Source organism: Saccostrea cucullata, unplaced genomic scaffold (assembly GCF_032062105.1).
Source record: "Saccostrea cucullata isolate Sc308-1 unplaced genomic scaffold, CSIRO_AGI_Scuc_v1 ctg105, whole genome shotgun sequence".
Lineage (NCBI taxonomy): Eukaryota > Metazoa > Mollusca > Bivalvia > Ostreida > Ostreidae > Saccostrea > Saccostrea cuccullata.
The window spans coordinates 642,375-666,893 of NW_026919155.1; the positions used below are offsets into that span (position 1 = coordinate 642,375).

The window sequence follows — 24,519 nt, forward strand, 5'->3', positions numbered from 1 at the left end:
CACAGACACTGCTCCATGCGCACATTAATATTGGAGTTGTGTCAGATGATAAGCTGCATGAAATACTATAATGCAGTTATCTGAAAATCAACTAAAAAACTCCACCATTAAAATGTGAGCATGGAACAGAGTCTTTGGTATATATATATTAGGCTTATAACGTAAACAAATTGCAGTAAGCCAACGAAAATCATATGTCTTTGATGATTGTTGAACACGCATTATACCGTCATGATTTGCAATTCATTGAATTGATTGGAGAAATTTGACGAAAACATTGTAACTTGTTGATAAGTGCCTTCCATAAACGACTGGAGTAAGGACGGTTCTAAACAGACATTGTAAAACACTCGATAGCTTCACTTCTTCCATGGCAAGGAAAAAGTTCCATGTATTCAGTGCGACATCAGTTGCTCATGTCAGTGGAATTGAAAAAAAATCAAAAACGAAAAAAAAAGCCAAATTCGCGTGAATTGCATTAAAAGTAATGCTAAACCCATATTGGCGACAAAATGTTCACTCTATGCAATTTGTAACAAAACGCTGAGCGGGGTATCGAATGCGAGGAATATTTACCAGTGCCGATGTAGTGCAACTGAAATGGCGTATGCATAAAATATTGACGAGCCTTGTTCAGCCTTATTGATATGAGCAAAAAGTACAGATTGGAAAAGTGTCCAACTAAAAAACAATTGCCATTTCCTTGATGGCAGCTTGATGACACAGCCGTTTTTAAAATTTATCACGCATTTATCAAGGTGATCCATACGCCAAATATGATAGTTCTAGCAAAACATGCTTTTGTTTGAGCCATTTTATACACTTAGGAGGTAAAAACTGCACAAAAGTTTATACTGTTACATTATATGTCTTCATGCTTTTAAAGAAATTTTTGATTAAATATCTGTACGTTGTAAAATTACTGCGTATGAATATATGTTCAAGCATTATAGGCGGATCTAACATCTAAAGTTTATTTGTAATTGACCTAGAATTTAACACAAACACCTGCTGCTGTCATGCATTAGCTGCAGCTTAAGTGTGCTTGTAAAAACTATTCTTAGAATCTAGATTTGCTGTGTGAATCTTTATAAACTAATTGGTCCATAGCACTGACCACTGCAGCTAGTGTGCTTAAATTCATCATAGAATCCAGGTTTGCAGTGCTGCTTTTCACAATGATATGTACGGAAGCCCATTAGTGCCAACCTGTATATATAAAGGAAAAGCAATATACACTTCATTTTTTAACTGCACATGGAGACATATTATATTCAATCTCTTAAGATGCAAAAATAAACTGAATATAAGGTATGGTGTGCAGATGTATCAAAAAGCTCAATTAACTCGAGCGAGTCAACTTACAGGCCCTTCAGGCCTTTGATTTAGTTTATGTTACCTTATGAGTGTTTACTTAAAGGCACTTGGACACAGATTTGAAGTTATTATTTTCTCTCTAATATTACGACTTATATATTTTAATAGCATTTCACACAAAAATTAATTAAAAATCTTATTTCATATAAAAGATATTAAAATTAAAATTTTTTTGGCGGGTTTGATTGACACATCCTTGCACTTTCACAAATTAATTTTATTCTTAATCCTTTGGAAAAGTGGAAAAGTATTAATGAAAAATATTAATACTATATTAATCCAGAAAAATTCAGAGTAGACATGTTCGAATACAAAACAAACACACAATATGTTGTCAGTCCGTGCAGTTGTGGTAAGCAGACTATGACGATTGAACGCACCCGGTGAATTGTAAACATAAACAATAACAGAACTCGTGCCCTGTTTACAAAAACTGTGTACATAACACGAGTGTGCTCGATTTGCTAAACTCTGTACACAACTCTTAGTTCGGAATGACGATACTTGTGAAGGAGTTTTGCTTTCTAATATTTCTACTCTGAATAAAATTATTTTTCTGGATAAAAGTTTTGATATTTCTCATTAATACACAAGATTGCCACTTTTCCTAAGGATGAAGAATAAGGTTAAAATTTGTGAAAGTGCAAGGATGTGTCAATCAAACCCGCCAAAAAATTTGAAGTTTTAATAACTTTTAAATGAAAAAAGATTTTTAATTAATTTTTGTGTGAAATGCTGTTAAAATATATACATGTAAGTCGTAATATTATAGAGAAAATATTGACTTCAAATCTGTGTCCAAGTACCTTTAAATCAAAATGAGAAGGCACAGAAAATGAGTTTAACATTATAAGCGAAAACAATTGCATTGAATTTGAGAGCAGAAGTATAACTCGTATTGCAGAAATCTAACCGTAAAGTATCACGACCTCATTATTTTTCAAAATATAATTGTTTCAATGTCGATGTACATGCAATAATGATTGCATATCAAACATGCATAACTAACTTTAAAATCCGTGTTATCCATCAAGATAAATGTATCTGGCATTTTGATTATTTCAAACAAAGAAAAAGATTCAAGGTTTAAAATTTCCTCAGTTCAAACAAGATAAATGCCATTGGATGTTTACTGACTATTGTGCTAAGTACTTCAAAATCGTTTTAATATTACACCAGACAGAACAATTGTGGATTTCAATGTAGAGTTTATAAAAACCCTACGTAAGTTTACAATCGAAGTTGGACCCATTCTTGTGGACATATAAAGGGAATTTCCCCCTAAAATTTTGGAATATTTTAACACAGCCTGGGGTTTCAGGATTATCTTGCTAAGAGTACTTTAAGGGTTCCAATGTATTTCTCCTTTTTTGTAGGCTGTAATCTAAGGGATACATAGATTAAATTTTCATTCTCATGAATTTTAAAAAAAAGTATGTAGCATCATTTGAACTGAGAATATTTTTATTGGACACAAAGTAAAGATCGGTACCTTCCTAACCGATATTTAAAAATACTTTATATATACCGTAAAGGACCGATCTTTAAAACTTAACAAAAAGCGAAAAATGATATCAGATATCGAAATACAGGAATGATAGACAGTCAAGTAATTCATGTATTTTTTTCCTCTAGTTTTTGTCAAATAAAAATTCTTAGTTCAAAGCTGGGGGGGGGGGGCATCTTGTGATATAGAGTTCTTTTCTCAATATGTCCTATAAAATGATAAGACGTGGGATATACTAGTATTAGGATGATGACGGAAAGTAAGATTTGAACTGCATAGAAAGTTTAGATATTCATTATTTTGTTGTTTGGCTTTCCTATCGAGAATTTTTCAATCATATGGAGACGCCAACACTTAGGGGGATGGGGGACTTGCTCGGCACTCAGGGCTATTGAGCAGCGAGGGATCTTCTTATTGTGCTAGCACCACCTGCGACACGGGAGCTCGGTTACACTATCTCATCCTAAGGTCTGGTCTCTATAAGTATAGATTTTGTTAATAGAACTTTGCTATTTATTCATTATTAATTTGCATTTTTTAAAACCAAAATAAGACCATCCCAAGTTTTTTTTCACCTGTTTCTCCATCCGTGCATATTTCAAACCTACCTACCTACCTATTCGCAACTAAGCTTATGCCTAAGAATGAAATTTCAGGAGACTTTCACGAAATATCTTTGTTACACAGTGTCATTATGCACCTCTTGTCTTACTTATTGATCGACACATATTTTGGCTCTCCCATAGCAAAACATGGACACTGGCATTCTTTCTATAATATTGAATGGTATCCATCTCTTATCCGCAATTCCTCTATCACCACTGAATAAAATTTAATGATACTTTTCACAGATTCTATAGTACATAATGTCATTGGGCACGTCCTATTTTACTTTTTGATCTGACACTTATTTTGGGTTACCCAGATCAAAATATGTATTTTGCCTTATAATCATACGGGAGGCAGGGGTTATCATTTATAGTAAGCTCAGTGCTCACAGAACCCTTAGCTTTAAAATTATATCATCTATTTTTGAACAGGCTCTTTATATTGTAAGTTGATCGTATTGTTGACCTTTGGTTCCATTCATAGACCTAAAGCGCTTTAGGTCTATGGTTCCACTGTATTTGAATTGAACATTATTTTGTATAATTAAATGTTCGATTCTAAGCAACAAAATTTGTTCAAGCCAAAACCATACCAATTCAAACTCGTATATTCGTTTTTTGACTCAGTATTGCTCCGGAAAAAGTGATTTTCCCTCCTTCCTGGCGAAGATGAAACAAATAGGTCGTTTGATTAAAGCTATAATATAGACTTCATTGCCTTTTGGTTCGAAATTTTCCACAAGTAAGTTTAGTTATACAAATTCCAAAAATGAATTTTCTAAGCTGTTTAAAACAATCCCATATTCAGTACCATTCAATACCAAAGTCCATAAAACAATACAAAACAGGAGCAGAGCAAACACGGACCTCCAAAACATCAGAGGTGGGATCAGGTGCCATAGAGAAGTGAGCATTCCCTGCCGACTGGTCACACCCGCCGTGTGCTCTTTGTCATAATCGGAAAATAACGGAAAAATCCGTCGTCAGTGCAGAGTATAAATAATGGACTTACAAAAAGTATGAAATACGTCAATCAGCATTTGACTCAATGATAAATTGTATTTGCTGTCAAGGTCATTGTATCGACCATAGAACTTAAGAAATGACGATTTTAAACGAGACTGTTGATATTCTTGTTTCATCAATTTGTTTGTCAATAATTTACGTCTTAGAAATTATTCTTACCTAGAGCATGCTCTTGCGTATCGAATCAACTGAGATATATAAACTCCGTATGCAGCTGATAAAGGTATATTGCTGAATAAGTAATGGAAGTTAACGATAGAAAAATTAAAGTAATCACGTTTATCATATAGCTTGGTTGTTAGATTACCATTAATGTCTTTTTCAAGTAAAATATACAAATATGAAACAGATGTGTCAGACTCTGTTGTATCTTTTATCTCAAGCTCAATAGGATTTATCGTCTCGACATAGGGATGGAAATACTGTAGATTCCTTATTTTTCGCGAGTACTTTTTATCGCGAACTGGCTCTTAAACGTCAAATCGCGAGAATTATAATTCGCGAATTTATCAATAGATTTTACATAGATTTCAGCACTATAAAAATAAAAGCGAGTAATATTTTTTCGGAATGCTTCTCGCGTATTTACGCGGAAAACCGTTGAATTGTTAATTGACAATACGTCGTCGATATATCTAAATGTCGAGTTGAAGGCCACAGCAAGTGTATTCTTCTTTTCGCGAAGATTTTACACCAATTCTGCTTAATATAAATACAAAAATAGGTCTGCTAATAATGGAGCGCAGTTGGTACCCATTGGAATTCCAATAGATTGTTGAAAGACCTGTCAGGTCTCCAAAACCACATAGATATTGTCAATCAGAAACTCAAGCATCTTTTTGATGTCAACTTCAGAGTACTTGTGTGTACAATCAGAATGTGTTTTAACAAAATAATTTTGCAAATGACCAGTGACCAGGTAAGTAAATTTACAAATTCCATTTTTATTGAAAAAGCAGCTGTCAATGATATCAAAAAGCCTGAACTTTAATTTTTCTTGGGGAATGATTTTGTATAAAGTTGAAAAGTCGCAAGTTTTAAGCTGTTGATTTTGGTAAAATCTTGTGATTTCAAAGTGTCAAAGTTCTTTGGTATTTTTGAGATATGTAGAAATAAATGTACAATTTCTCATTTAAGTTAAGATATTTTGATAAAATTAGAGTTGTTAATTGTAACTAGATCTATACACATTCAAATTATTTATCTGAATGTAGAATTAGTGTTTATTTTCATGATTTTTAAAACTTTGTAACAATTGGTTTAAAGGGAATTTCTCTCCCATTTCCATGCTAAACCTTACCTGTATTATATCTTAAGAGAATTTTTTTTAAAAACCAGTTGAATTGGTCACCAAAGTATGGGAATTTTAACATAATTCAATAAGTTGTTGCATTTTTGTACAGTCCTTGAAATCTGCATTTCGATTGGTTAGTTTAACTAGGATATTTTCATAGGCTTCGCTATACTTGCTGGAAGGTCGGTGATTTTTAATACGCACCTGTAATACTATAACCTTTCCGTGTCGTAGCTTTAATTATGTACTAGTGCTGATTTACAGTGCAACTGAAATGGCGTATGCCTAGGTATTTACGTACCTTGTTCCGCCGTAATTGATATTCATGAGCGTAAAGTATAGAATGGAAAAGTGTCCATAATTGAAAAAAAATGCCGATTGTCACTCTTTGCATGCAGCTTGATGACATCTTTATTTAGTTTATAAACCTTGGAATGTACTGGTAATTTACGTGTGTTTACCTTAAAAAACACAAAAACAAACAAAATATGCAAGAACTTAACAGGAAATTAGTTTAACATTCGTAAAGAAAACGAATTGTGAATCTTGGTTAAAGAATTTATCAATTTAAGACATAATGCAGAATCAAACCGTAAAATATATTACGATGCCCATTACTTTTCAATATGTACAGAGTGTAATTCGTATAATGTTGATGTACAATTCCAGCAATGATTATATAAAACATCAAAACTAACTTATACGTCTTATCCATCAATTCGGCATTTTGATTATTTAAACAAAGAAAAACACTTAAGATTTAAAATTTCCCCATTTCTTACAAGATAAAATGCCAATAGATGTTTAATGTCTATTGTGCAAAGTACTTTTAAATTTAAATCGTTTTAACATTACACCAGACAGAGAACCAATGATTTAACTTAAATGTGAATTACAATTTATAAAAACCCTACATAAGTTTACAATCAATGTTGGACCCATATTCTTGTGGTCATATACTAGGGAATTTCCCCCCATAATTTTGAAATGTTTTAACACAATCGGGTATTTCAGGATTATCTTGTTATGGGTACTTTAATGTATCCATTGTATTGTTCCATTTTTTCATGGAATGTAAGATTTAATTTAAAGGATACAAAGATTTAGTTTTCATTTTCATGAATATTGAAAAATAGTTCGAAGCATTATTTGAACGCGTTTTCACACATTAATGAAAATTAAATTTAAGTTGAATGAATACATTTAGCCATGTAAAGCGCAGGCACTTACGAGTGGCAGTTAAAACTAGAGGTACTGTGAGTACTGAGCTCTCTAAATGGTATCCCCCGCCTCCCATATTATTATAATGGCGAAGTCCATCAAACAATAACATAAGAATTGACAATAGCGTTATGCGTTATGTTATAAAGAATCTGTGAAAGTATCATTTATTTTTTTAGTGGTATAGGAGGAGTTGCGGATAAGAGTTGGATACCCTTCTATATTATAGAAAGAATGGCAGTGTTTAATCATGTTTTGCTATGGGAAACCCTAAATATGTGTCCGATCAAAAAATAAAATAGGAGGTTACAATGGCGCGGGATATCATTTAGTGAGCTCAGTGCTCACAGTTCCTCTAGTTTTAAAGTTACATCAAATATTTTTTGAATAGGCTATTTATTTTATAAGTTGATCGTATATTATTGACATTTGGTTCATTTGCAAACTCTGTTCTTCTATAATGATATATGATGAATTTCATTTTATATTAAAATGTCCATTTTATGAAAGTCTGAGAAGTATGTATATTAAGAAATATTATTATAATAAACCAAGTGTATTTAAACTTATAAGTTTAATGTGTATAGCCAAAAGGTGAAAGAGTTATATGATTTGGGAACATTTTAATACAAATCCACAGCTCTACAAAAATCTAATTTGTAATTAAATATGCATTACAGTGTATTTGAAATCTATATCATTGTTTTGTATTTTTGTATATCATGCAGTTGGAAACTGCTTGATTCTGTACTCTTTATTATTTTCCATATAAAATATTACGAGCCTTAATTTTTCTTAAAGAATAAAGAAATCAAACTGGACTAATTGAATATAAATTGAACATTATTGTGTATGATTAATGTTCGATCTTTTAATTTTCTGTACAAATAAGGTAAGTATATTCAACCTAAAAGCAATTCAAGCTTGCTCGCTCGCTCTTATTTATAAACGTATTCGTCCCAGTCTCGCTCCGAAAAAAGTTATTTCCCCTCTTTACTAGTTAAGAGTCAGCAAAGATCAGCATACCGGTAAATACCAACATAAGGATTTTCGAGAGCAACGTGCTTGGGGTCCTCCTATATGGTGCAGAATCATGGAAAGTTATATAAGCCATTTCAAACAAACTAAATGCCTTCCAGACACATTGCCTTCGCAGATTATTACGTATCTTCTGGCCTAATCCAACTCAATGAAAAGCTGTACAAAAAACTAACACCACTCCTCTATCCCAATAAAACATGTGGAGATAAAGAACAGTATTCAAGATCAAAAGTCCATAAAACAATACAAAATAGGAGCGTGCAAAGCAAACACGGACCTCCAAATCATCAGAGGTGGGATCAGGTGCCATGGAGGAGTGAGGATCCCCTGCTGACCGGACCGGTCACAAATGCCGTGTGCTCCTTGTCATGATCGTGAAATAACGGACAAATCCGTCGTCAATTCAGTGTATAAATAATTGACTAACAATTAGTATGAAAAACGTCAGTCAGCATTTGACTCAATGATAAATTGTATTTGCTGACAAGGTCATTGTATCAACCATAGAACTTAAGAAATGATGACTTTAAACGAGACTGCTGAAATTCATGTTGTAAATAAAAGAAAATGGATGTGGATAGGACATATATATTTAGAGTTCACCCAAACTCAATCCCATGAGGTGCATTGAGATAGACACCAAAGGGAAAGAGAAAGAGAGGAAGACCAAAAGAGAAGATCGACGGAGAAAGAAATAAAAGAGAACAACTGGTCATGGAGATCCGCAGATGGACACAAACTGACCAGTTGGAAGTCTCTGGTGACGGCCTAATGCACGGGAAGGACTGATCGAGAAAGTAAGTATTGGTTAAAATGAAATAAATAGTCCGTTTGTGAAAGAACTATCCCTTAAAGCTATAATATAGCCACAAGTAAGTTTCGATATATTAAAAAAAGGATAAACATATTTAAAATTTTCTATGTTGATAAAAACAATCCTTTTTCTGTTCCCAAAATAGATCTGTATAAATAGATGTACAAATTCTCATCAATTTAATTATTGAGATATTTTTGGGGGGAAAATAGAATAGCTATACCTTAACATGTACACACTCAGATTACCCTGGTATTTATTTGAATGAAGAATTAGTATTTTGAAACAGTAGCAATCGGAATTTTTCTCCCTTTTCCATGCTAAACCATACCTGTGCTACATTTTAAGACGCAGTTTTTTAAAACCAATTGAATAGATCGCTAAAATATCTGAATTTGAGTTGTTGAATTTTTGTACAGTCCTTGAAATCTGCATTTTGATTGGTTAGTTTAACGAGGACCTTCTCATAGGCGTTGCTACTTGCTGGAAGGTCGGTGATTTTTATATCTGATTTCTGATACGCACCTGTAAAACTGTAACCCTTCCGTGTCGAAGCTTTACTTACAAAATTCTTATTTCACACAGAAGAGCTTTAAATCTGCCACCAAGATTAACCAGGGGTGAAGAGCAACGAACCACCAAAATACTACGTATATCCCTCTAACGTGTAAGCTTCCAGGATGTACTTAAGTGTTCAGACTGTCCGTCTGTCTGTCTGACCATAGCATGATCTATCTCCTCTTAACCCAAATCTGTGCCCTAGTTCACTCACTGAGTGTTCTTCTTAGGTAAAACGCATAGATTAACTCTGATACATGTTTCTAGAAAAAATGTTTAAGTCAAAAAAGGTACGAGAATGATTCAAAAAGTTCGTAGACTTTTGACATACCTTTTATATTTCATGTCAAGTTATAAAAAAAATGTTATACAAATTTCATCAACAGAATGCAATAATTTGAGTGGGAAAAAAGAATAACTCTTGATATTTGTCAAAATTATTAAGGATATATGGCAGCAAAAATGGGATCGAGGAGAAAGGTCTAAATTGAGTTTATCAATAAAGATAATTATTATTATATACATTTTAAAATGCATGTCTATTGTCATGCTGATAATAAATGTTGCTCAAACGAAATAAAATTTGAATGTTTGAATTAAGCATTGTTCTATTACTAGGGGTGCTAAAATGTAATGTGATAAAATACTTCGTTGAAAAGATATCAATTTCTAAATACATGTAAACTTGATTAACAAAGCAAAAAACCTCGTCGAAGGACGTCACGGAGCAGTGCATAGCAACAAACATGTATTTTTGTTTTGCATTCGGGAAACCTCTAAATAATTTCTGAAATTGCTGGATAAATCAGGAATTGTATGAAAATAAGCCGTGCATTTGTGTATAATAAAAAGACAGTAGTTTGGTAGAGACTTTGAATCGAGCGATGGACAGTCTTCAAAGAAACAACTAATAGTGAAAAATCTCGTCAAAAGAGTTAGTAACCCCAAAGAACGTGATGTGCGCTTCATTGTTGCGGAACTTGTGAAATCAGAGTTGTGCAGTAAAAAATTGAAATCATTGACAATCTAACTTATTCTTCTCTAATAATTCTTTAAAAAAAAATGTCAAGTTATATGGATACATTTTTATGAATGAAAAGTAATTTTGAGAAACTTTCTCGACGTTGTTTTTGACGTCACATTGCCAGAACATTTGATGAGAAAAAGTAAAAAAATTTTATTTCACATGTGTATTAACTGTGACAAGGCCTTTCTAAATACACTATAATATTAACACCGTGACCTTGAAGATCTTAAAGTTTGATCTACTTTTCAAAAACTTTAACCTTGGTCATAACTTTTGGATGAGAAGAGATAAGACTTGCACATTTCAGAAGTATATTTTCTGTGATAAGACTTTCTGAAAACACTATAATTTTTTTATCTCTGTCCTTCAAAAATGTTAGATAGAGAAGAGATGGGGCTTTCGTGTTCAACATGTGCATGCCTGTAACAAAATATTTCCGAGAGTGTCATACTATTTTTTTTGCCCCTGGACCTTCATGTTTGACCAAATTAAAAAAAAAACCCAAACAACTTCAATGATAATTTTTGGATGATTATGATAGAGCGTTCATAATTGACACAATACTAGTGTCACATATACTAGTAATGATATTTTACCAAGACACCGAAAGCAGCGGACGCAATTATTTGAATTTGCTTGAGAAAACTTTAAACTTGGCAATAGCTTCTGAACCTTAATAAGTGTTATAGGGCTTTTATATTTTACATGGGTATTTCTTGTGACAAGACCTTGCCCTGCGTTTTATTAATTTTGACCCTTTGGTCTTGACCTTGGAGATTGATCCACTTAAAAAAATTAATCTTTGCCATACTTTTGAACAATTGGTGCTTGGGCTTTCCTATTTCACAAGTATATTTATTGAAACAAGTCTTTCCTTTGGACGACAGCATTTTTGAAACAAAGACCTTGACCTTGGAGTCTGATTTGCATTTGAGAAACCTCAATTTTCGCCACAAGCTGCCATATGGGGGCATAAGTCTTTCAGTAATACATCTTGTTTATTGAATAAATAATACTTTTTTAATGAATAAATAATATCTATGAATATCACATTAGAAATGATTATGTTTTATATTGTTGTTAAATTCAGAACCGGTTTCTTGCCCAAAATTCCACAATGTAGCTCAATATTCAACGGCAAGGGTCTCAATTTAACTCGTTTGAAAAATGACGCCATGTCAATTTTCAACCCGGACTAAATTCTACGTTACAAGGGTAATGTCACAACGTCTGTAGTTTAACTATAAATCATTTCGACCCATTTTGGCGAGAGAACATTGATTGACTTCTATCCAAAGTAGGACAATGCATGTGTAAATCGTATATTTAAATAAAACTTAGATAAGATATCAGGGTTTAGTTTACCTTGGCATGGTTTTTTAAAAGAACGCGGAAACTATTTTTCATATGATCTTAAAACGATGCCATCTCCCATAGCAAATAAATTGTTGCCATTCAACAAATCGTGACCCGCACACACGCTTAGCATATTATTACTTGAGCAAATCTCTGTTAGAATTGCGTATCTATTGGGTAGCTGAATTTCAGTTCCGTTTACAGTCACTGAATATTGACAATATTTGTCAGGAAGAGGAAAAAACGTAAGCAAAATTTGGTTGAATTCAAACATGAAGGTCAAGGTCAAGGGGTAAAAACATAACTTCCTCGGAAACATCTTGCCACAGGGAATGCACAAGTCAAATATGAAAGCTATATCTCTTCTCAATCAAAAGTTATAAGGAAAAATAACTTTTGAAATACAGGCCAACCTTAATAGTCAATGTGACATGGTCAAAAGTCATAGTATTTTTAAAAATGTCTTCTCACAGGTAATATGCGTGTATAATATGAAAACCCTATCTTTTCTCTTTCAAAAGTTATGACCAATTTTAAGTCATGTTAATTTTTTCTCAAAAAAAAAAGGTCAAGCTTGAAGGTCAAGGTCGAGGGGTAAAATATCATAGCATATTTTGAAAGGTATTGTCCAAGTAATATTTGTGTGAAATATGAAATTTCTATCTCTTCTCATTCAGAAGTTATGACCAAAGTTAACGTTTTTGTGACAGACTGACAGACCTATAGACTGACATACGAATGAGATTTAATGTCCCTCGCTTTCGCGAAAGCGAGGAACAATTAAAAAAACTGTTGCAAATACCTTCCCTCCCCTTCCCTAACCATCTTTGTATAATCTTCCTAAGTCCTTGATTGCATAAAAAATAAATTCATCGACCAAATTTAAAAAAAAATGTGGTTCCCCGCTTTCGGTGTCTTTGTCGGTCAGATGTCATTATTTATGGCATATTGTGTTAAATTTGAACGCCCAATCATATGTCAGTCAAAAGTTATTTCCAAAGTTGCCCTAGCACAAACTATACAAAAGTTATGGGCAAGGATAAAGTTTGGCAAATATTTGCAACAATGGGTCAAACTCCAAGGGCAAAATATCAGTTATGTTGGCCCTGTCACTAGGAATACACATTTGAAATACGAAAGTCATATACAGCTCTAATTACTGTAGAAGGGCAAAATATCTGTTTAATGAAAATTCCGCGAATTTCTTAAACTGTCACTATATGCCTTGCATTTATATTAAGTACGCTTGGACAAATTCCGCGGAATATTTGTGACCGCGTACATAGCGTAAAATAATACCACGCGGAAAAAAGTACTTCTGCAGTATTTTAAAGCTATGGTTTGTACAGAAGGACGATCGAGGTGCCATTATCAAGGCAAAAGACTATATAAATCCGAGATCGTTTGACCTTTTAACCTGGACCTTGGGGTTTGACCTACTTTTGAAAAACTTCAACCTTGACTATTAATTTTGAATGTTGGTGCGAGAGATTTTATATTCCACACGTCTATTTCTATTTCTTATGACAGGTCTTCACCTTGGTACCATGAGTTTCGACTTTTTGACATTTTCTTTAAAAATCTTTAATTTTGGCCAAATCTTTTAAACAGTTGAACTAGGGTGGATATATTTCACAAGAGTATTTCCTATGATAAGCTCCTTCCTTGGGTAGCATGACTTTTGACCCACTTTTTAATCTTGGCTGTAACCTTGGACAGTTGAGGCCTGGGCTTTCATATTTTACAAGTATATTCATTGAGACAGGTCCTTTCTTTAGTAATATTCAACATTGACAAAACCCTTGTTGAAGTTAAAGCTTTCTATGAAGGAGGGGTTAAAATTTCAATTATATATAGACCTATATGTACACTTCTGTAAGAAAGCCCAACGTGTTGCATGTTGAAATGTAAATATTCAACTGATTTTTATGTTTGATATTTACATCCCATTATTCCCAAATACACTTATTACCTTTATTCACCAGATTTTTGTAACAGAAAGGTACCAATAAAAACAGCTTAGGATAGGACACTTTTGTTAATCAGATATATTCTAGTGACGAATGTCTGATTTCACCATCTCCTTACAGGGGTCAGTTAAATACTTCAGACTATGTGGGCATAAAAATGTACGGATGATTTTTTTAATTTCACCTAAAGAGAGATTTTGTTAGATCAATATATCTAAATACCTGTTGTGTACTGTCTTAATTTGCGAAGATACATAGCGGGTTCCAGTAAATGAATGTTCAACCAATCCTCTTTTTTTACTCCTCACTAAGATATTGACAGTAATATAGGAGAAACTTTAAGAGTACTAGTACTCTGCAACAATATATTCAAGAAGATCAAATGTGTATACTTAGAAATTCCAAGAAACTTTTGGACAATTTGAAATCAGAAGATTTTACCAATTCAACAGCTTAAGAACTTACGACTTTTAAACTTTATACACAGCCATTCCCCACAATAAATTTAAGTCCAGGCTTTTTGATATCATTGACAAGTTGCCTTTTCAATAAAAATGGAACTCGTAAATTTATTTACCTTGTCATTGGTCATTTGCAAAATTATTTCGTTAAAACACATTCTGATTGTACACACAAGTACTCTGAAGTTGACATCAAAAAGATACTTGAGTTTCTGATTGACAATATTAATGTGGGTTTTGGAAACCAGGACTTTCAACAATCCACGCGCCCCGTTAATAGCAGACCTATTTTTGTATTCATATGAAGCAAAATTTGTGCAAAATATAATGCGTGAAAAGAAGAAAACACTGTGGCATTCAACTCAACATTTAGATATATCGACGACGTATTGTCAATTAATATCAATGATAATTTCCATTCTTATGTCGATACGATATATCCTGGTGAGCTTGAGACAAAAGATACCACAGAGTCTGACACATCGTAGATACCCATGGTTCTGGAAGATGATATACGAAATTTGCAAGTTGTTATATAAGAGAAAGTCCTTCTTCAAAAACAAATCTTCATATTTTACATGTTATGATATTAAGACCCACACATTTCTTACTGACTAAAAGAAAAAACGAATAAATAAAGATTGATACCAATAAAGTATTTTAATAAATTGAAATAAAATATATTACAAAATAAACATCTGAATAAAATGCAAAAAAAAAAAAATTGACAAAATACTCAAAAATACAAAATGAAAGACATTTTTGTAGAGAGATACACGTTAGTGTCCCATGAAGACAATATAAATAAATGCAATAAATCAGCTTGAAACAACCATGGCAAATGTAATGATTTTTAATGATTGACATTTGGCTTCTTTTAAAAATATAAAACATTAAATTCAATGTTAAGAAGTCATTAGAAACCTTTTGTGTCACTGAACACGTTATATCCTGTTAATAACAAAATGTATAAAAATAACATCATAAGAATTTCTAATTTCTCTTGAAAAAGTTCATGATAAAAAAGCAAGACATGACTGGTAATATATGACAATGTGCTATCCTGACTTATCAAAACAAATAAAAGGAAGAAAAGGTTAGGAAATATTAAATGGACGTATCGCAGTAAGAATCCGATCACTTCCTTCTTGGCGAATTTCAATTTGAAATTGATAAAGCGGTAATGGCTACGCTTCCTTTAAACATGCAATGTACAGAGTTCTACGCCAATGTAGGTGAAATGTCGTGTACAAATACTCAGTACTTCCTTCTTAAGGAATTTGGCAGTGGAGATCGATAGTTGATTAATGGCACATAATTAAATCACTGGTTGATGCAGTTGACTAGAATAATAAGGAGACATTTACCTGAAGTTTTGCCCTCAACAATAAAATAATCACATATTTAAGAAATTAAATACTAGTACCACACTCTCTCAAATTTACACAATGCGTCACTCATATAACCTGATACACAAACACAAAGTAAAAAAAAATAAGCATTCTCAAAGGTAAATAAAAAATGTACACATAAAAATTCCTGCATGTATATATTTCTCTTGTGTTTCTCCCTCCGATTATTGAGGAAGTTGAGGGGCTTTTCTCCGTCCTTTACAGACACAACCGTTGGAGACTTTCTCCCAATGATAATTATAGATGTAGAACCCCCTGTCATCACAACCCGTGACCCTCAGTACCCGGGTATAGTAGTACATGGGGGCACAGTGTGTGGAACCATCGTCACGTCCGATACAAGATTTACATTTACACTTAACCTGCAGCATCATCCTGGGGATCCTAAATCTGTCGAAATCCATAACCATATATCCGGGACACAGATCCATACCTGGAAGTAGCTCTTTAGGACAATCTGTGTTGTCTTTATCCAGCTTGACGTAAAGTCTGTTAATATATTCCATTGAAATGCTGCTCACGGCACTGGTACTATTCCGTAATTGCTCCATTAGAAAGAAGCTTTCTGGCAAATCTTTGATTTTTAACTGACTCAGTCCCCTCCTTAATTTCCTCATTTCTCTGGAGGGTGGGTTTTGGCAAATTTTGCTGCTACATTCCATCAAACAAACAAGTGTAAATAAAAGAAATACCTCTAGAAAATCCTGAAAATAAGAAAAAATGCCCACATGAATATCGTGTAATCATGAATATCATGGAACTTTATTACATATTTAACAAAAACAATGGACTTAAATCCAAAAGCTCAGAGAAAAATTTTAACTTTAAACAGTGCAAATGATTTTAAGGTACATTTTGATAAGGAAGTTTCTAATTATTTTTCCCTTTGTTAATATAAGATATATATATACCATTTTCATCGGCATGTTGTAGAATTTTTGTGTTCGAAGTGCCTCCAAAGAAATAGAATTAGATGTTGTGCCTTTGCAAAAGTTCTGACATTGTCTTACCTTTCTGCTGTATTTATAGTAGAATAGGACTGAAGACTGTTTAGGTATCACATTATTGGCAGCTTGAAAAAACGGAAGTTACAAGTCGCTAACGAATAGCGGATGGACAACCCGACAAGGAAATACCCCTATTGGACTATTTTTAGTTTTAATTGTGCAACAAAACATAGAATGCCCTGTTTACGTCAAAATGGGAAATTAGAGCATGTTTGATAATTCAAATACAGCGTGTGGCAATTTAAATGCAAGGGTGTAATGAATTTGCATAGAAATGGATCACAATTCAATCGTGTATTTTATTGCTGTTCATAACATATAAGGAATTAAAAAAAATATTGTCTCTGATATAAAGATGCAATAATAATGATATATTTTAGAAAAAGACACGACGAAATGTCAAATACTTCTATACCTACTGTCATTATGCATTATTACTTATGCCACGCTTTCTTCAGAAACATGCCCTTTAATGTTTAATTTTTAAAGCATTGCTGACCTTTTTTTGCCTTATATGTATGCGAAAACTTCACTTTTTTTATAAAGGTAACAAGCATATATACCCTATCCAAAATAAGGACTCTCTTTTCTTTGCTTGTCAAAATTCCACCTATGTGACCCGCTTTTCTTAACGTCAAGATTACATGACGATATATTGTAAAGTTCTTATATCTAATGTACTTCAACTATTTTCTCTATTCTTTACCAAAAGAATACATATATATAGCTACATGTTATATTCAGCGACGTCTACTACATCATTTATGATATAGACCTAAAAGACAATATACTAATCATTCCGCATACATTAATATATATCTTAAAGCACCCGAATGAGAGAAATGCGTGATAGTGAAAATATTTTTTTAATTCATTATACATAAACGAACATTTGGTATCTAATTCTGCTTCTTAATTTGTGTAGTTTATATTAGTTCATATTTTAAAAAAAAATTAAATCAATGAATAAGAATAGTAAATTGAGCTAATGAACCATAGCCATTTTATTTCCCATTTCTTATCATTTTTAGTCCTTTTTTGTGCCTCCCACCCCTGGAAGACCATTAAACGAACTAGCAGATCATTTTACATGTGTACTGTGTAAGCATAAATGAATAAAAGATTGATTCGTCAAAGCAATTAAACATTTGTTCCAAAACATCTATATGACCTTCAACTCGACATTTAGGTATACTGACAGTGTATCATCAATTTACAATAGTTACAACCATTCAATCCCAGTGAACTTGAAATTAAAGACTCCACATATTGGATGTTTTATTAACTATAGACTAACAATTAAACTGTATTGCACGTACGATCATTTCAATTTTCTCATCGTCAGCTTTTCGTATCATATAGTAACAATATGCTATAACGTGTATATACGGTGTTTATGTCTCCAGACTTATTCAGAACTGAAGAGCATGCTCTGAGTAAGATTAATAATTAAACCGATACAGGCTACTCACTTGTTAGTTGATGTTACAGGGATTTCAACAACCTCGTTTAAATTCATCATTTCGGTTATTCTATGGTCGTTCTAATGACCTTATCATTAATAGAACCTATCATTTTGTTGTATTTTGGCTGATTTGTTTCACACCATTGGCTATCCAGGTATTATTGTTTTATACTGAATTTGGCCACGGAATATTGTTCCGTCTATCTGATTAATACAGCGGACTCACTGCGGGTGTGACCCTTTAACAGGGTTATACTTATTCCTCCTGTGCATCTAATCACACATCTGGAATATTCAGGGATCCGTATTTTATGCCCTCTTCACAGATTTTTAGTGTTCAAAGACATTGTTTTGAGATCGATCACTGTCCATTATCTTCACCCCTTTCATTGGTATCAGGATGAATTCATTTATGGGACTCTGATACTGTTGATAATTGTACATATAAGATAAATGAGCAAAGGATGACTGTTGTTTATAGAAAAAATATTCTTAAATTGTATCTTCCTGTTTAGAAGGACAACTGTACAAGTACCTTGTGAATAATTTTGTATTACAAAGATATTAACAAAGCCTATTGATACAGAGAAAGGTCACCAAGATAAGATTTCAAACCCCCAATTAAAAAAAAACTGGTAAATATAATACATTAAGATCTGAAAGAGTTTGCAATTGCACACTTTTCTTCTAATGATATCGAGAATGAATTTCATTTTATATTAAAATGCCCATTTTATGAAAGTTGGAGAAGAATGTATATGAAGGAATATTATTATGTTAATCCAAGTGAATTTTAACATAAGTTTAACTTAAATTAAGTTTAATGTGTAGTCAAAAGGTGAAAGGAAAATTTTCATACAAAGCCACAGCTCTACGAAAATCTAGTATGTAATTATTATTTGATATCTATATCCTTGTTTTTATTTGGCTTAAAGAATACAGAAACTGAAACTGAATTTGCTATGAATGTAAAATGGATTCTGTTTTTGTCGAAAATATAAATCAAGAGCCAAATTGACCTACAAACTGTTTTATCAATATCCATATTACTATTGTTCAGTGCCTTCTAACACATCAATATACTTTTCAAAATTGCTCTTGTGAATAAAGTTCTAAGATTCAAAGTCTTAAAGTTTTGAACTGCAAAGTATCCCTAAAACAAAATAAACTAAAGAAAACTGAAGAAAAAATAACAAATGGAAAAGAGAAAATAAATTGTAAGATTGTAAGGCAAAATTAATTCTAATTACATTTATTTAGTAAGGAAAAAAACAATGGAAGCTTTTGTGATTTGTAACAGAATGCAGGGACAGTTATTCTGAGAAAGTAAATCAGAATGGGATAACCCTGAATTATTTTTATATATGCGGAAACAATGCGTGGCCAAAGCCAAGTTGTTCAATATCTTCATATGTTTAGAAATGTCACGGAAATTACCGATAGTATTTTGTAAGATGTGCAAAAAGAATATTTGCTTGTATTTTAGTTTGATAAACTTGTCATATCTTAACATCTATCCATTTTGCAATTTTCATAATTATATATAAAAAATAAATATGACAATATACGTAATAAATAAATAATTGCTACGATTGCAGGAGATTTATTATATAAGATATCTGAGGTACGATATGAACCATTATTGCAATATATACAGGACTTATGGGGGGAAAACTGAACAAGAAAAAGAATTATAGAGGCGGCTATTAACTGGGGGAATAAAATAAATTCTGTATATAGGGAAACTGTAAACAAATCATTTAAATTTTTTTTTTACCCAATCGGTGTTTGTTTAACTTGTAAGCAAATGACACTTCTATAGAATTCCTTTGGCGCTTTAGAAATAAATTTAAATTCCCCAAATGAAACAAAATTTAAGATGTAACAATGTGTATTTTGATGAGGACGATTATGTTACATTAATTTGTACATGCCTGTTTATATAACGCGTGCAATTATTTCCTTTCTCTTTCATTAAAAACATCTTATTTCAGCAAAGTCATGGTAAGGAGAAACTTATGAACTAAGAATGTTGGAGAAAGTTGATGAACTACATCAATATTTTGTGCAGGAAAACAAAAGTCTGAATAATAAAATCATTGAAAAAGATTTTTTTTTTGTATCTTAATCTGTTTTTTTCAACGTACGGGTCGTTAATTCAAACTAATTTTCTATAAAGCTAAATTAGATATGTACATGCTCTTTGTTTGAATGCTAACAGAACTGATATAAAATTGAAAGCTCGAATTTCAACAAAATAAACTATTCGCTTTTGAAAGATACAATTATTCCGGTATCTTAATTTTTCATAAGTATTTGTACTGCTCGCATTAAAAATACCCAATTAACCAATAAAATAATCAAAGGAACTAATTAAACCCAAGTATATATATATTTTTTATCCATTTGTTATCAGATGAAAATCACAGAAAGATTGGGGTACATAGATTACAGATATTGAGATAACTATAATAAAGAAGTTGACTCGACTCATATTTCGGGTATTCAGTTTTTTAAGGATATCAAGTCGTACGACTAGAGGAATTTACATTACAATAAATATAACGTATATATACAGGTGAGAAATTCTACCTTTACTTCCGTGTGAATACATGTACCTATGCTTGGTAAATGAATAGAACAATAAACAAACAGATATTTACAGGTACTATATATATCTAATAGAAGTCAGTAAATGATTCAATAACGGACTTCATTGAAAGAAATAAACAATAAATTATTCTTCTAAACAGGTGTATAAATAGCACTACCGGGTGTCGGAGACATATACACGTATCACTGCTAATACTAAATGAAGACGTACGAGGGGCGTTCAATAAATAATGTCATTGGGGCTCAGAAAGAAGCAAACGACGCTTTTCAATGATTTAGTCTTAATGATTTTACTAATTAATCTATTTTAATTCAAACACATGTCTGTAACATTTTTTATCCAATTCCTATTTGTTGTTAAGTATTCCCTCCGTATACTGGAATATGGCGGATCCAATGATTTCCTGGACTTGTTTTTTCCTTCTGAAAGGTGTTTTATTCAAGTTTGGAAATAGAAACAAGTCAAAAGGTCAAAGATCTGGCAAATATCGTTAATGTGAATAAACATTAACTTTCTGTTTATCCCGTAAACCCCTTTACTCTTTAGGGCATGCGGGTTTAAACGCTGTCATGAAGAAATTCAATGTAATGGATTCCTGATTCTGGGTCCTTTCTCTGATAAACCTTTCGATTTCTTTTCAAAAAAATGCTTTCTAGACACCTCCAGATATTAAACTGTCTATTTTGAACAAAATACCACTAATATTTAAGAAAATTGCATATAAATCTGTTTTTGTGCTCTTGCATATTTACCGTCGCCGTTTTTATCAAGTACATCTTATGGTAAATTTTGTTTTAATGGTTTTAAGCAATAGATTCATGTTCCAATATCTGTTTGAATATAAAACAAACGTGGATTACTACAATTACTGATAATTTAAAATAATTGTTAAGACTTTTGTACACGCTGTCCTTTTCACTCATTTTTCAAAATACAGGGTGACCTTAGAGTACCAAGCTTAATTACTGTCAAACGTTTCTTAAAAACAGTGTAAACTACTCCCGATATGATGTCTATCAAATTTGCTATGTGTCTTAAAATCAATCATACAACATCAAATATTATTTGTTGAAATTTGGCAAACAGTACACAAGTTGCTATAATTTTTGTTGGCAAGGAGGATACCCATTTTTGATGCCCATTATATAATTTTTTATCTTTGAAATCCACCTGCTAATTTGTCTATAAAACAGGCATCGGTTGCTGTAAATGTCACATATTTCGGTGAATATTTCTTTGGGATTTTAACAAGTTTTACAGCAGCTTTAATGTAGCTTTTATTTTCACTCTAGTTTACTGATTCTTTACCATTCATTTATAATGCAGTGTCTCGAATAGCCCTTGTTTCCCAGCTTCTCACGATTAAACTATGTGATGAAAAGTGGTCAAATAAACTGTTATCAATTCATTAAAGATTCAATAATGAGCGAAAGTCAAGCTTTATGTCATATGACTACTATGTTGTATGTCATCGAGCTAATGACATTATTTATTGAACGCCCCTCGTAAACTACCTTTCTATTTATTGAAAAAAAAAACAGTTTCAAAACGAACTCATGTAGATAAAAATCAAGTAAAAGATACCGATTTAAAAATAAAAGCATACATTCAGTTTTAAACTTAAAATTATCCTTTCTGAAATAACTGAACTGTATTTTAAAAATATTATTAATTAACATTTATAAAACCTATATAAAGGACACCATGGTTAAAGTATACAAAGAACTTACTTTTTACGTGCATTGATATACATTCATATTATTTTATAACAGTATAAAAACTCTATAAACTATGAAAAAGGTGCAGATAAATAAATATGTGCCAATTGTCCTTAGCAATGTCTCAAGCCAAGCTTTTGAGGGAATTTATCGGGTCTATCGCATGAAACCTTAAAAATCGAGGTCCCTTGTCATTGCAGGCTTTGTCATACTTAAAGAACACCCATGGCTCAATTGCCTGGATCATCCGGAGAATAAATATTCACTTTAATATATTAGAAAGCGATAATAAATTTTGACTTTTCCTTTATTATAATCTATGTACATTTTCCCTATATGCTTGCAAACTCTGAAGGACCTATTTATTTTTGTATTTTCTAGATCGTGTTCACGGTCCCACACAACGACGAAATATCGAACCAAATGGGCAAAGGAGGTTTTTAATTTTTTTTTACAGTGACTTTTGATATTTAAATCATTATATTTTTTCTCTTAAGATACAAAATTAAAAAAATACAAAGGACATATAAGTAAAGAACTACAAATATAATGTACTTATCTAAATATTTCAAATTAATGGAAAAGAAATTAAAAAAATAAAGAAAATAAATTGTGTTAAGATTAATTCTGATTCAGTTAATTAGTTAAAAAGATATTTAAAAAAGTAGAAGCTTATGTTATTTGCATTGACATTTGGAGACAGTTCCACCTTGTTAGAGTATAAATATTTGAATGGAATCACCTTGATTTATTTTTACACAACCGGAAGCAACATAACGTTGACTAAGTCGTAATAAGTATATCAGAATGGAAGCACCCAGATTTATTCTTACACAAGCGGAACCAATATGTGGACAACGCCAAATTGTGTAACATTTTCAATCGTTTAGAAATGTCAAGGAACTTTAATTTTCACTTTGGAAATAATATTTGGTGTATTTTATAATTTAATAAAGTCGTCAATCATTGTAAAGTAGCGAATGTACATCAATATATGCCAAAGATAGAATGATTGCTTCACGTGTGAAATTCTAGGTTTAAGGAAATTAAGTGTAATGGTACAAGATATTTGATACCATATATGCCATTATATAAATATATGTATAAGTGAATTCAGGAAAATTGTAAAAGAAATTTGGTTCATAACAGAAGAGACTATTAAATGGCGGAATGGTAATTCTACAAAGTAGATAACATGGGAATTGTTTTGCTCCTACTCCATTTCCTTTGTTACTACAAAAATAAAATAAATTCCCTCATCGGCGTTGGAACCGGAGGGGGGAGGGGTAAGCCCTCACTTATTTTTCGAAGATGGACATAATGTAAGCATTGAAAACTGGGGCTTGCCTTTTTCGTTGGTTTAGACCCCCCTTTCAATTTGCTTCCGACGCCTATGCTTTTAATTAATGCTCATCTTCTATCTCTAAGTCCACAGAGGCCAATTACAATTTTGGATGAGAAATTATGGCGCAGAAAAAGGGAATATAGTAATGATGTAGATGTATGAAAAGCTTATGATCTAGAACAATAACATTTTTAAGAAAACTTTAAAATTTTATATTTTAAAGAGATTGACATATTTCACAATAATTGAGATGATTGTAAACTAATAAACCAACCGATAGGTATTCCGGTTTTTTTAAAGGATATAAATCGTACGACCAGAGAAAAAATATAAAAAGATTTACTTCCTTTTCTATAGATTTATATATGAATACGAATGAATGAAACAATAGACGAGCAGGTGTTTACAGGTATTGTATAAATAAAATGGGAACAACTACGGAATTCAACTGTAGTGGACTTCACGGAAAGTAAATATAAATATTGTAAGGGATGCGACTTTAAAATAGCAATAGCTGGTGTAAGATGCCTTTTATTATTGTTATTTTTGTTAACATACACATACGTAACACAGTAGATAAATATTTTTTTCTAGAAATAACAAAGTAACAAACCTTGAAAGGTGAAAAATTTTTTCTCATTCTCAAACAATCATAAAAGATTGATTTAACATAACATTGATCAAACAAGCATTTTTGA

General features: G+C 32.1%; 2 protein-coding genes across 2 annotated transcripts in view; both read right to left on the reverse strand.

Moving 5' to 3' along the window:
- LOC134280849 (ATP-dependent RNA helicase A-like) overlaps positions 1 to 24,519 on the reverse strand; it is a 309,572-nt gene that overhangs the window by 75,757 nt on the left and 209,296 nt on the right. The window lies entirely within an intron of this gene.
- Positions 15,004 to 16,647, reverse strand: LOC134280372 (interleukin 17-like protein). Its single transcript, XM_062762783.1, has 2 exons — positions 16,584 to 16,647; positions 15,004 to 16,376 (listed from the first exon to the last, which is right to left on the reverse strand). The coding sequence occupies exons 1-2, from the start codon at positions 16,596 to 16,598 to the stop codon at positions 15,837 to 15,839; spliced, it is 555 nt and encodes a 184-aa protein (XP_062618767.1). The 5' UTR covers positions 16,599 to 16,647; the 3' UTR covers positions 15,004 to 15,836.